The sequence below is a fragment of the Raphanus sativus genome, unplaced genomic scaffold, assembly GCF_000801105.2.
Source record: "Raphanus sativus cultivar WK10039 unplaced genomic scaffold, ASM80110v3 Scaffold0907, whole genome shotgun sequence".
Lineage (NCBI taxonomy): Eukaryota > Viridiplantae > Streptophyta > Magnoliopsida > Brassicales > Brassicaceae > Raphanus > Raphanus sativus.
Genome location: NW_026616221.1, coordinates 1 through 12,977, shown reverse-complemented (window position 1 = coordinate 12,977; position 12,977 = coordinate 1). Strand labels below are relative to the sequence as shown.

At 32.9% G+C, this 12,977-nt stretch overlaps 4 protein-coding genes across 4 annotated transcripts; 1 reads left to right on the top strand and 3 right to left on the bottom strand.

The window, feature by feature from the left end:
* The first annotated feature begins 2,302 nt into the window (after positions 1 to 2,302).
* Positions 2,303 to 6,553, top strand: LOC108855912 (probable polygalacturonase). The gene is made up of 6 exons (XM_018629840.2): positions 2,303 to 2,770; positions 5,051 to 5,171; positions 5,250 to 5,424; positions 5,502 to 5,572; positions 5,639 to 5,885; positions 5,953 to 6,553. Exons 1-6 carry the CDS (start codon positions 2,366 to 2,368, stop codon positions 6,413 to 6,415), a joined length of 1,482 nt encoding a protein of 493 aa, XP_018485342.1. The 5' UTR covers positions 2,303 to 2,365; the 3' UTR covers positions 6,416 to 6,553.
* Positions 6,554 to 7,422: 869 nt separating this feature from the next.
* On the bottom strand, positions 7,423 to 8,858 carry LOC130494351 (uncharacterized). The gene is made up of 4 exons (XM_056997962.1): positions 8,720 to 8,858; positions 8,439 to 8,597; positions 8,179 to 8,332; positions 7,423 to 8,100 (listed from the first exon to the last, which is right to left on the bottom strand). The coding sequence occupies exons 2-4, from the start codon at positions 8,562 to 8,564 to the stop codon at positions 7,625 to 7,627; spliced, it is 756 nt and encodes a 251-aa protein (XP_056853942.1). The 5' UTR covers positions 8,565 to 8,597; positions 8,720 to 8,858; the 3' UTR covers positions 7,423 to 7,624.
* A 22-nt stretch (positions 8,859 to 8,880) lies between these two features.
* Positions 8,881 to 9,345, bottom strand: LOC130503287 (protein PHLOEM PROTEIN 2-LIKE A8-like). Its single transcript, XM_056997963.1, has one exon. It carries the CDS (start codon positions 9,343 to 9,345, stop codon positions 8,881 to 8,883), a length of 465 nt encoding a protein of 154 aa, XP_056853943.1.
* Positions 9,346 to 12,390: 3,045 nt separating this feature from the next.
* On the bottom strand, positions 12,391 to 12,966 carry LOC130503291 (uncharacterized). Its single transcript, XM_056997966.1, has 3 exons — positions 12,844 to 12,966; positions 12,613 to 12,769; positions 12,391 to 12,533 (listed from the first exon to the last, which is right to left on the bottom strand). The coding sequence occupies exons 1-3, from the start codon at positions 12,964 to 12,966 to the stop codon at positions 12,391 to 12,393; spliced, it is 423 nt and encodes a 140-aa protein (XP_056853946.1).
* Between the last annotated feature and the right edge of the window lie 11 nt (positions 12,967 to 12,977).

Genomic DNA, 12,977 nt, shown 5'->3' with positions numbered 1-12,977 from the left:
TAAGAATTAAATTTTGGATTTAGAGTTCATGGTTTGGGTTACGGTCTAGGGTTTGGGTTTAGGGTCTACGGTTTGGGTTTAGGGTTTATGGTTTGGTTTTAGAGTATAGAATTTGGGTTTAGGGTCTATGGTTTGAGTTTAGGGTATAATTTTGGGTTTAAAGTTTAGATTTCTTGGTTTATGATTTATGGTTTGGGTTTAGGGTTTAAGATTTTGGTTTAGGGTATAGAGTTTGAGTTTAAAGTATATAGTTTGGGTTTATAATTTAAAATTTAGGGTTTAGAATTTGGATTTAGAGTATATAGTTTGAGTTTAGGGATTAAATAGTGATATTAACATTATTAAATGTGATATCATTTATTTTTTTAATTATTTTATTATTAGTCTAGTTGGCACTTTGATTGGTTAATAGAGAGGTGGTGAATTTGAAGGTTCACCATAGGGGTGAATCCAAGTCTTGTCCGTTTAGTATGGTGTTATTTTTGACTTTGAAGTTTTGGCAGTTCTTTTATATGTAGATTGGAACTTGAAGGGATACCGGATTATTAGAGATTTTGACCACAACCACAAAAGGAGTAACTAGAAAAGTCTCAACGACTAATATACTTATCACCTTTACTTTTATAGTGAATAACTACACACAAATATTCACATAGACCCATGTGCATGTAGTTGATAAGATATTTCAAACCGTTAAGAGAGTTTGGCAAACAAACAATATTGGACATTTTTGACGATTAGGTAAACTAAAACGATTATAAGCTATAATTCAAAGATATAAAGTATTTGGCTCTATTTTGGTATGTTCTGCATGTGCAGTGAGAATCTGAGTTCACATAGAGGGGTCAGGTATATAGGTTATTGACATTCACAGGGAAAAAATAACATAATAGACCTGCAAATGAGTTAATTCAAACCATTTCATTTTGGGTTAATTTTCAGGAATCATTTAAGTGTTCTTTTTATTTGATATATTATCAAAAGGTTTACTATACACTAGTTGTCATTTAACTAAAATGGTAGGCCAATTATTTTCAGAAAGTAAGGAAATAACCTAATGCAGGCCGTGCAGGTATCGTAGTTAAGTAAGGAATTAATCAAAGTGGCGTAGCCGGTGCATTATGTGCGATGCCTATAGTTGCGAGTCCAATATACACACACTGACACACATATTGTATAATATATATGTACTTTTATTTTTGCGTCGATATTGGCAGCAACCTATAATTTAGAAATTAATAATTGATTGATTGTTAATGTATTGCCATCATTCTTTGATGATAAACACTGATATCAACTTAGCATTCCACTACTCCATTCACCACATTTTAGAAATTAGGAATATGAAAGATTTCTTATTGAACTATTGTTACTTCCGGATAATCTTAAATCTTATACTCTTATTGCTTAATTATAGTCTTTATAGATTATCTCACCGGCCCATCTTTATCCAGTATTTTTAGATTAATTTTTCTTAGTATACTTCTAGAAATGTGATGTTAACCATTAACCTAACAAAACATAATAGAAGGAAAAAACACATAAGAAAAGGATGCACACATAACACAATCCTATAGACAGAAATGTTAAAATCGTTATTTTCATGAATCTAGCATATCTAACATCAGGAGTTTTAACTTATAACCCTTAACAATATCATTGAAAAAAAAAATTCTCCTCGGTGTGAAATGAATAGTTTCTCAAAATGCCAATTTTCAGATATGATATATTGAAGTTCCCATTAAATAGCAGCTTTATATCAATTATATTTCTACATCATGTAGGTCAAAATGATTTTTTTTTTTTTAAATATGTATTAAACACATATTTAAAAAATGTATTAAACACATTTCTATTGACGATATGTATAGATGGCAAATAATAACAAAAACTTTATAAAGTTTAAGGTCCAACCAGTCAAAAAACATTCGACACAATTGCTCAAATTGTTGAAGTCTCATCCTACAATGCTGGTATCAAAGTTAAGGGAAGTAATTAGTCGTTGCATTTTCCAAATATGTGTTGCTCATTCAACTGAAACTCTATCCATAAGAATAGGTGTAATAGTGATTCGGCTCTGTTCCAAAGACGAAAAAACTTCTTCTTATAAGGCATATATTTAAGTTATTTGAATTGAAAAGAGAAAACTATACTACTTAATTAATATTCTACTGTATATATTTATCTAGGATTAAGTAACTTTCTTTAAAACATATGTAGTGTATAATTTTGTAGAAATGTTTAATACTATACGAAACTCGAATTATTTATGTTGAGGTCCAGTCTCTTATAAATATAACTCCTCCATTCATACAAAAGAGAAAAAATAATCCAATTTCATTTCTCCTATCATAAAAAAACTGCCATGCGAACCCTTCTCTCAACCGTCGGTTTCCTTCTCCTCCTCCTTCTCAGTCAGGACGGTAGCTTAACTGGAGCCGCCGATGCCGAACATAACCTCGTCGCCACCGATTCTCATACTCATCGCCACCGTCGCCACCACGGTCACCGTCGTGGAGAAGAGTTTGAGTACTCAGCCTTATCATGTAGAGCTTACTCAGCGTCTCTTGACGAGTTCGGCGCCGTAGGAGACGGTGTGACCTCAAACACGGCTGCGTTTCGCGACGCAGTGTCGCAGCTTAGCCGTTTCGCTGACCACGGTGGCTCACTGTTATTTGTTCCCGCCGGACGGTGGCTTACTGGAAGTTTCAACCTCACCAGCCATTTCACGCTTTTCCTCCACCGTGATGCTGTTCTCCTCGCCTCCCAAGTAAGCTTTTTATTGTTTTTTCTCCATTATATTAACTATTTAATTTTATTTATTTTCCACATCTTATAAGAATTATATAATTAATTAGGAATATTCCCCGTGACACAAAACTCCACAGAAGTCTTTGATGAATATATTTCTTCCTGTTGTAAATTTGTTGTTGTTGCATTCATTCATACATACACGTGAGATTGTTGGCCAGCTTCTGATGATATATGGTTGGGCCATTCAATTTATGTTTTTGTTTATTTGGTGAATATATTAAAACTAGCACAAATTGATATTGTAATTAACAACAATTGTATTTTACAAAAAGAAAAAAGAAGTAAAGGACTCTGGTTCTTTAGTTGACCTATAAAAATTAAATTAATGACTATTAGTTGCCTTTTGGTTTTCCAACTTTCTACTAAAAGCAGCCTATTGACTAGGTTTAAAATGCGTTTACTCTAAAGTAGAGGGTGGAGTAATAAGGGAGTTACGCAAAGGCAACAAAATAGGCAAAGACGTAAAGTTAGTGGGGATCGTTATGCGACCCATTCCTGTTAGGAAGATCTCACCCGTTCATTTCTATTCCAAATCTTAGCCACAAATTACTTTTGGGCCTTGGTCCAAAATAGCTCTCTCATTTCTTGGTTCCTAGCATCCATGTAAATAAAACATTCTGAAGCTAGTTGTAGAACTATAAATTTATAAATGTAACTAGGTGTTTTCCTGCACCATGTGCAGTAAAAGAATTTTAAAATATTTTTAATAGATAAATATAAATTATATTTAACTTTTTATTAATATTATAAATTTTCTTTTTTTTTATCAATATTTTAATATAAATTTGATTTAACTGAACATTAAAACTAAGATAAAAACAATTTTGTTTATTTTGAATTATATTTAAGAACGTGCATGTATATATTTATTTTAATTAAATATATTAAATAAATATGTGAAATTGCATAATTGTCAAAAATTAAAATTAAACAATACTTATAAAATCTGTAGATATAATAAGAAACTAATGATTTTACGATTAATTTGATTTTATAATTTAATTTTTATAATTTTATAAAAATATGTATATATTTTTGAAATATTTTTAATTTAAATGATATTTCGAAATTTAAAATACCATAATTGAATATATTTATTTTATGATGATTTATGAGTTATTACCATATTTTAAAAAAGTCCAAAAATATAAATCGATAATAAATGTAATAAATGAGTTATTACCATATTTTAAAAAGTTTACCAAAAATATAAATTAACATTAATATAATTGTCTATGTCGTATTAATCTATAAACATGTCAACAATTTTAGTAGTCATGTCACAATTATTAATCTAGGTGTTTTCCTACACCATGTGTAGTGATGATTTTTTAAAAAGTTATATTTTATATTTTAAAATGTAATTCATTAATATTATATATTTTATTATTTTGGCCAATAATTAATATAAATATCACTAATTAAGCATAAAATTAAGAGAAAATATTTTTTATTTTAAATTATATTTAAGAATATATATGTATATATATAAAGTTAAAATCTTAGATAAAATTTTTATTTATTTCATTTGGTTAAATGTATTAAATAACTTGTACAAATTACTAAAATCATATAAAATTGTATAGTTATCAAAAATTAAAATAAATAATATTCATATAATTTATAGATATCTAAAAGAAACTAATGATATTACGATTTTTTTTTTAATTCAGAAAATTTAGAAATTTTATTACCTAAAATTTTTATAATTATAGAAGTAAAATTATATAATATTTCGAAATTAAAAATGTCTGATTTGAATATATTTATTTTAGTGATGATTTATGAGTTATTACCATATTCTACAAAGTATACCAAAAATATAAATCAATATTAAATGTAATATATGAGTTATTGCCATATTTTAAAAAGATTTCCAAAAATATATATCATTATTAAATGTACTTGTCCATGTCATATTTAACCATATGACATGTCATCAATCTTAATAGCCATGTCACAATTTTTTTGTGAAAATGATTGTAGAGAAGACACGTGGCAAAATCACTTCTCAAATATAGTCTAGGGGATATTAAGATCTTAGATATGTTACTACATATCAGTTTTCTTGATATATCGTCTTACTTTTTGAAAATGAATGTAAGAATACACAAAAACTAAGGAAACCAATGAAGAAGAATAGTTAATAGTTCCTGTCTATTGTTTAATAATAAAGTTTGACTAGTTTCTAAGCTAATAATGTAATGAAACTTGTTTCTCCTAACGTTAATTGTAGGAAGAAAGTGACTATGAAGTGATAGAGCCATTGCCTTCGTACGGACGAGGGAGAGACACGGATGGTGGAAGATTCATCAGTCTACTTTTTGGTTCTAATTTAACCGACGTGGTTATCACCGGTTAGTAGTTCAATTTGTACCAAAATAACCGAAATATCCAAAGACTTTCTAAATTCCAATTGTTTTTTTTCTTGAAAGGTGAGAATGGGACTATTGATGGACAAGGAGAGCCATGGTGGGGAAAATTCAAGAGGGGAGAACTAAAATACACAAGACCTTATTTGATTGAGATTATGCATTCTAATGGTATCCAAATCTCCAATCTCACCTTCTTGAATTCTCCTTCTTGGCATATCCACCCGGTTTACAGCAGGTAAAAAACTCACCCGGTTAAAAACTCGGCTATCAAATTATAAACCGGTTTTGCTTATCTTGTTTCAACATGTGCAGCAACATTGTTATCCAAGGTTTGACAATATTAGCACCGGTCACGGTACCAAACACCGACGGGATCAACCCAGGTACAAAATCATACCGATAACCGGTTTAGTAAAATCCGGCTGAAACTCATTCCGGTTTATTTTTAGATTCTTGCACGAACACGAGGATAGAAGATTGCTACATTGTCTCCGGAGACGATTGTATCGCCGTGAAGAGTGGATGGGATCAGTACGGAATCAACTACGGCATGCCAACCAAACAGCTCTTGATCCGACGGCTCACATGCATTTCACCTGACAGTGCCGTGATCGCTCTAGGTAGCGAGATGTCAGGTGGTATTGAGGATGTTCGAGCTGAAGATATCGTCGCCATTAACTCTGAATCAGGAATCAGGTACGTAATCAAAGTCATCCGGTTTAGTTTGGTTCCGGTTTGATTAAACCGGAATCAAAACACGCAGGATTAAAACAGCTGTTGGACGTGGGGGGTACGTGAAGGATGTGTATGTACGAGGCATGACGATGAAGACAATGAAGTATGTCTTTTGGATGACGGGAAGTTACGGTTCGCATCCGGACGAGCATTATGATCCGAAAGCGTTACCGGTTATTCAGAACATTAATTATCAAGACATGGTCGCGGAGAACGTGACGATGCCGGCTCAGTTGGCTGGAATAACGGGAGATCAGTTTACTGGGATATGCATATCTAACGTGACGATCACGCTTTCTAAGAAACCTAAGAAAGTGCTTTGGAATTGTACTGATGTTTCTGGTTACACAAGTGGTGTGACTCCGGAGCCGTGTCAGCTTTTGCCGGAGAAGCAGCCTGGGACAGTTGTGCCGTGTAACTTCCCGGAAATTCCGATTCCTATCGAAGAAGTTAAGCTACAACGTTGTTACACCAGAAGAAGGCACATGTGAAGATGAAAACTTTTGCTTCATTTTACAGAAATACAGTTCTTGGGTTATAAGTAAACGATCAAAATGGGATGTACTTGATTTAATAACATACGGAACTTCAAGGAAAATACCAAAATAGTATACAAACGTTCTTAAACATTCGTCCATCTTCTTGATCACTAGAAGAAAAAATAAAACAGAGTCTTAACGTGAGACCAAGTATCCTCAATTATAATATCCAAAAAATAAACAGTGATTTTTTAATGTGGTAGGCATATTGAACTAGTAGGAATTTGTGGTGATCCTGAGATGAGACAATACGACTAGCTATAGTCAGATCATTGTGGAGATTGATTGGATTCTAATGCCAAGACCAAAGAAGTCTCTTCAAATCTGCTCACATCCGAAGAATGAAAAGAAAAAACCTGCACGGTATAACAATACCTAAAGAACGTCATGAGAAGCTACAAAAGTTGCTTGAGAATAAGATAGCCAGTTTCAGGTTAAGGAAAGACCTTTTGAAGGGATTCGAATGTGTCAGAAAGCTGAAACCGAACCAGATTTTCTAGATAATTTAAGTTGAGGAACACTAAGATTAGTGTGCCCTTTCAGGCTCATAGATGCAAGACCACTGGGCATCTCTCTGAAGTTTTCAAGGTTTAGAGCTTGTAAAAATATATTATTGTTTTGAAGAGTCTCATTCTCTCTTTTTGCATTGATCTCCTTCCAACTTGCATCTTAAACTGCTACATTAAACAAAAAGAAACTTGTCGTTATACAGAAAGTTGTCTAAATAGCTGTTTATTATGGAGTCTTTAGTCTCCTCAATCTCCTGGTATTAACAAATAGAATTGTACCCACTGAGTCTGACTTTTTCCTATATATTTTTGTCAACCAATCTTTCTTTGTCTTATTCATTTTGGCTAAACGATTTGTTTCTTATAGATGACATCAACGCGGTCCATAATTCAAATCATGGATCCATTTGTTATTTTTTTTTAACTTCCAAAACTGCGATGGTAAGAAGTAAGAACATATAGCACAGATTCTCTATCTGATTACTCAATATTTCTATGACATTAAACAAGATATAAATATACTCTCAATAAGGTGTTATACTTGTAGAAACAGTCACCAGTAGAGGCTATCAGTAATCATCAACTTTTCCTAGAAAAAACAGAAACTTTTGCTTAGAAGACAAGTACAACTGTACGAGTAGCTTCAAGTCTACTAGACCTCGTCAGCTGCTTTTGCACCCCGTGTAAGAGAGAAACAACGTTTGAACCAGCTACACAAGATTGAGATACAGCTCTTTTTGTTTTCTCGCTTCCCAGCTTGAGATGCCGAAACTATATCATTGTGCATGATTGTTGGATCCATGGTAGGGTATTGGTCCAAATCCGATGAGCTAAACCTCGTCATGTTTTCTGTCACCGTATTATTAGATCCCGAGACTATCTCATCGTGCATGCTTGTTGTGGTAGAGCATTCGTCGAAATCCAAGGAAGTAAAACTCGTTCTGTCTTCTGCCTCCGCAGCAAAAGCTAATGTCAAAACGATATCATCGTTCATGCTTGTTGGATCTATACCAAAATCCGACGAAATTGAACTCGTTATGCCTTCTGACGTCGCAAAAGTAGCACTCGAACCAACTGCATGGTCCATGATAGGTTGAAAACGTTGTTCGTTACTGTATCGGGTTGCATCTGTCGATTTTTAAATTCGAAATCTTTAGTCACTAATCAGAAGATACATCAAGGTATATGTAAAAGGTATGAACTTACGAGGCCAAGGGGGATGTTGATATATAATGTTGTAATATGAGAATGTTGGTCTATAATCTGGAAGAACGTTAAGCTCCAACGGCCTGCTGTAGCATGTTGGTGCTGGGACGAAAGCAGCAAACCTACGGGAGAATAAAGGCCTCGGTTCAACACCCTGTGGAGTCATACTCGTAAGTCGTAAGCATAGACATCAAAGTGAGAAATTTTCTAGAATACAAAACAAACTCAAGAGACACAAAGCCAAAGTCAGAAATAAAGACCCAATTGTAGATCCTGCTCTGCATCGACGATATAATACCATCTTTCCAGGCAGAGCCAACCATGAAGCCTTGACGATAAGATATTTCCAGATCCCGAGTGTCCAATGTTCTTGACAAGTTGAGCATCTTATTTACATCAACTAGATTTGATGGTTCTCCCTAAAAATTTAGCCACCATGTCTGATTTTAGACAAATGAAAAACTACTAAATGATGTTTCATCAAAAAAAAAAAAACTACTAAATGTAAATGTATATCAGAAGTCAGAACTAAGAAACACACCTTAGACGTCTCCAGGCTATTATTATCCTTTGATGAAATTTTGGTTAATGTTAAATCAACAATTTCAACGATCTTCTTGATGAAATCCAAATCTGAATTGAACTGCAAGAAAATAAAAGTTAAAATTAATAACCTTATAAATCATATAAAACCTAATCTTTTCACCATGACCTTCTTTTCTTATAAGTCAGTCCAATTGATTTAGCTACGTATCGCAACGCTTTCTTCCATCTCCTGATCCTGGAACTGCGGTGCTTTTTCTGTAAGGCTACGAACTTTTTTCCAAAGTTTCCGCTCTGTTGCTTGACGTGGGAAGTCTTAACTTTATAGAAGATTGGTATGGCGAAGTCAATTTTCTCAGTCTCTAAGCATTTTCTGATCTCAACCAGCTCGTCTAAGCACCACTCTGACTCCAAGTAGTTAATTGAGAAGATAACGATCACGATCCTGGACCTTCTGATATGTTTGAAGAGATTCTTTAACGGTTCTCCAACAGCGTCGTCGTCCGTGAACACATTCGTATTTCTGTCTTTCAAATGATGTTTGAGATGTGGCAGTAATTTCTGCCGCTCGTCTTTGCCTCGGAAGTTGATGAATACTTGAGGCCTGTTCTTGCTGTTCCCCATCTCACACACCAAGTTGGATCTATGTGTTAGAGAGAATACTCTTACGTTTATGAATGATTAGAGCAAAAAGTCAACCAAGTAACAAAAGTCAACCAAAGCAAAGGAAAAAGACATTCCCTTAAGAACATTTCCAACCCTATGTTATATGCGTCTCTATACTTTATAATAGAGTAAAATCTACTACAACTCATATCAATTTCTTGTATAGCTTTGTCAGAATACGAAAATAAATTAATTAAAATTTGTTATCCCTCATGTGCCATTAGACAAAGGCCAGTTGATTCACTCACTGTATATTTTTACTTAGAGCATCTCCAACCCATTGCTATAATAGAGTAAAAAATGTTCCAACTCATTGCTATATTCACTTCTATAATAGAGGAATGCTATTTTCACCTTTATAAATAGAGGTGAAAATAGCATTCCTCTATTATAGAGACATATTTTTTTAATTTCAAAACAGTCCTTTAATTTTAAACTTTTATAATTATATCAAAAACAATTATTTTTATAAGAAAATACAATTTTTATACACATAAAATGATACTTTTGATTTACCTAACAATCTTTTTAGTGAAACTTTTGTTTAAACAAAGTTAAAAATATATGAAAATTTTATAAAAGTAAAATTGAATAGGGTTGATTTGCAACTTTAAAAATAAAAAATACTTGTTGTAAAATAAAAATAAAATCTTTTGAGAATATTCTTTTTAGAGGTAAAAATAGAAGAATATATCGGAGAGAAACTCATCTCTATTTTAGAGATCCTCTATTTTAGAGATAGAAATAGAGAAATACATTGGAAATGGTCTTACGTACTTGTTTATTTTATATGTTTATCTTTTTTCTCTCAAAAAATAAAAAATAAAATAATGGTTTTATTTTTCCTCGCTATCATCTGCATAAATGTAGCTTTTATGGTTGGTATTTAAATTCGGTAACAAAAAATAATTTCAAATAAAAACTGGTATAAATCAAGATAAATCATGGTCATCCCAACGATGTTAAACCTTCTCAATATCCAACTAACCCCGTCCTCACAGGAAAAAAAGAAAAAAATAAAATAAATAATAGAAAAGTCATTTAGTAGGATATGCAACAATCGTTTCAAACCGTTTTAACCTCATAAAATAAAGAAATGGTTCCCGCTAGCTTTGGGTTGTGGACGGTTGGAAATGAATATGTGTTATATTTTTAATTTAAAAGTAAATATAATAAATAATAAATATTTTATATTTTACTTTATATCACTAACAGTATAATTTTTATTTTATAAAAAAATAAACCAAAACTATTCAATATAATTTTGAAACATTAATATATATTTATATAATATATATATATAAATGAAATAAAATATTATTTGAAAAAAATTTGATATAAATTTTCAAAACAAATTTTATTGCAATTATACTTTCATCTAAACTAATAAAATAAAAATAAATTTAATATCATTATTAATTATATTATTTTAATAATTATATATTTTATCATAAAACCTTTGCACTGTCTTATAATCAACCAATCACGTATATTCCGTAAATGTAATAATTTCTAACGGTTGTATTTGTAATACGAATCGTTTAATAGCTCTACAAACCACAGTCACTCAGATCTACAAACTTCGGTAACCACAATCACAACTTTACATTTTAACCGGTTAAGCCTTTAGTGACTCAGAAGTCAGAACTAAGAAGGCACATTAAAGTTAGTCGTTTCTGGACTATTAGTTAAAACATTTTCAACACTTTCGGCATCTTTCTTGACGAAATAAAAAACTCCTAAGTGAACTGCAAAACAACAGAAGTTCAGATAGAGATCAGATTTACTTTTGATGTAAGTTTTGATACTTCCTAAATCGATCACAGACACATACACCTCTCTTTTCTCAAATCACTCCAATATATATGTCCAGCGACGACTTCCAGAGCTTCTTTCAATTTGTTGATAAAATGGGGATGCCTGGCTGAAGCTAGGAGCTTCTTCCCGAAATACCCTGTCAGTGTCTTAACGTGGGAAGCTTTGACCTTATAGAAGATTGAAATTAATTGTTTTTCTTAGCCAAAACCAAGCCAAACCAAACGAAATCCATTTTAACCAATTATAAAAAAGTTTCTGAATAGACAACTCAGCCAATATTATGTCATCCTGTAACATGTACTTATGCGATCCTACCTGTTATAGTCCATAACTAAACGATCTACATCAAACATGGGAGACCAGAGAAAACGAACATAAACTATATTGACAGAAAAACATAAGAAATGTCTAAGAAATATATGTTAAACAGTGCTCAGTTTACAGGTTTATATATATTTTTAATAAGGGATCCAGCTAATATTTCAGCTCTCCATCTTGCATTTACAGCTGTTACACTAAATATAGGTTCTATAGTCTATACTCTTGATTTCCGAGTAATGACAAAAAAAGAGTCGTCGTTAATACTTAAAATTGTTTATAAGAAGAATGAGCTGTATATGTTTCTTGAATGTCAACCAATGAAGTATTTGGTGGGGTTTTTTTTTTTGTTATATAGCATTTGGTGTTTTGGTCAATAACAATAGTTTTCTCAACCAGCAAGTCTTTCATTTAACTTTATACTGTACTTTTTTGACCAAATTATGATAACACGGTCCAAACGCACACTAGGTACTTATGGTTTCATCTTCTGAGGAATTCGATTGCATTGGTTAACATAATGATTTGAAACTTAAATCGGTGTTCATATTTTTGTTAAAACTCCAAATAGCGTTGATCGTTTAAGGGGTCGAAAATATTGTGTTAAACAGTAAAGTAAAAGAAAACCTATATAAAGAAGTATGACCGCAATGTCAGAACGTGATACAATGGCTTTTGCGCATGCCACAAGTAAAAGATAAAACCGGTATTGCTTGCAAAGGAAGTTTTATGTCGGCCAATCCACCAGATCATATTTTTGCTCCTTAGGTCAAACACACACAGCTCTTGAGACAGTAACATAGAGATGTAAAACACCCCGGGTTGTCGTCTCGCCTCTTTGGCACAACTTTTCTCTGACCAGTGTTGTCATTTCTCCTTGAATTTCGACCTGCAGGGTTTCGACTGGGGCTTAACCGGGAGTTGGACTTGGGGTTTGACCGGGGGTTCGAGTTGGACTTGGGGTTTGACCGGGGGTTCGACCAGGGGTTCCACCGGCCAGTCCCTTTCAGCTGTCGATTTAAAAAGTCAAGTCGTTAGTCACTTATTTGTACATATGTGCAAGCTATGTGCGTCATGACGTCAACTTACAAGGCAATGGGTAAAATGGTTCTCTGTTGTCATGAAATGAGTTGGCGCGTCTATGATCACGGTGTGGCCAAACCTGAGGCTCTAACGTCTTGTTCCGTATTAGTTCTTCAACGGAGGGAGAAAAATTTGAACGAAAGAGAGGCTTCGAATCAACATCCTGTGGAATCATATACCCATAAGCATAAATGTCAATTAAAAAGAGGAGAAAACAACTGAGAGATAGTCAGAAACCCCATTGCAGCTCTTGATCATCTTGCTTTTCATATCTGCAGAGTAGATGATATAGTTCTTCGTCTGGTGGTCTAGTTTGTCCCAGTTACTGAAGATCAATGTAGGTTGTGGCTGCTTACGCATCATGTGAAGGG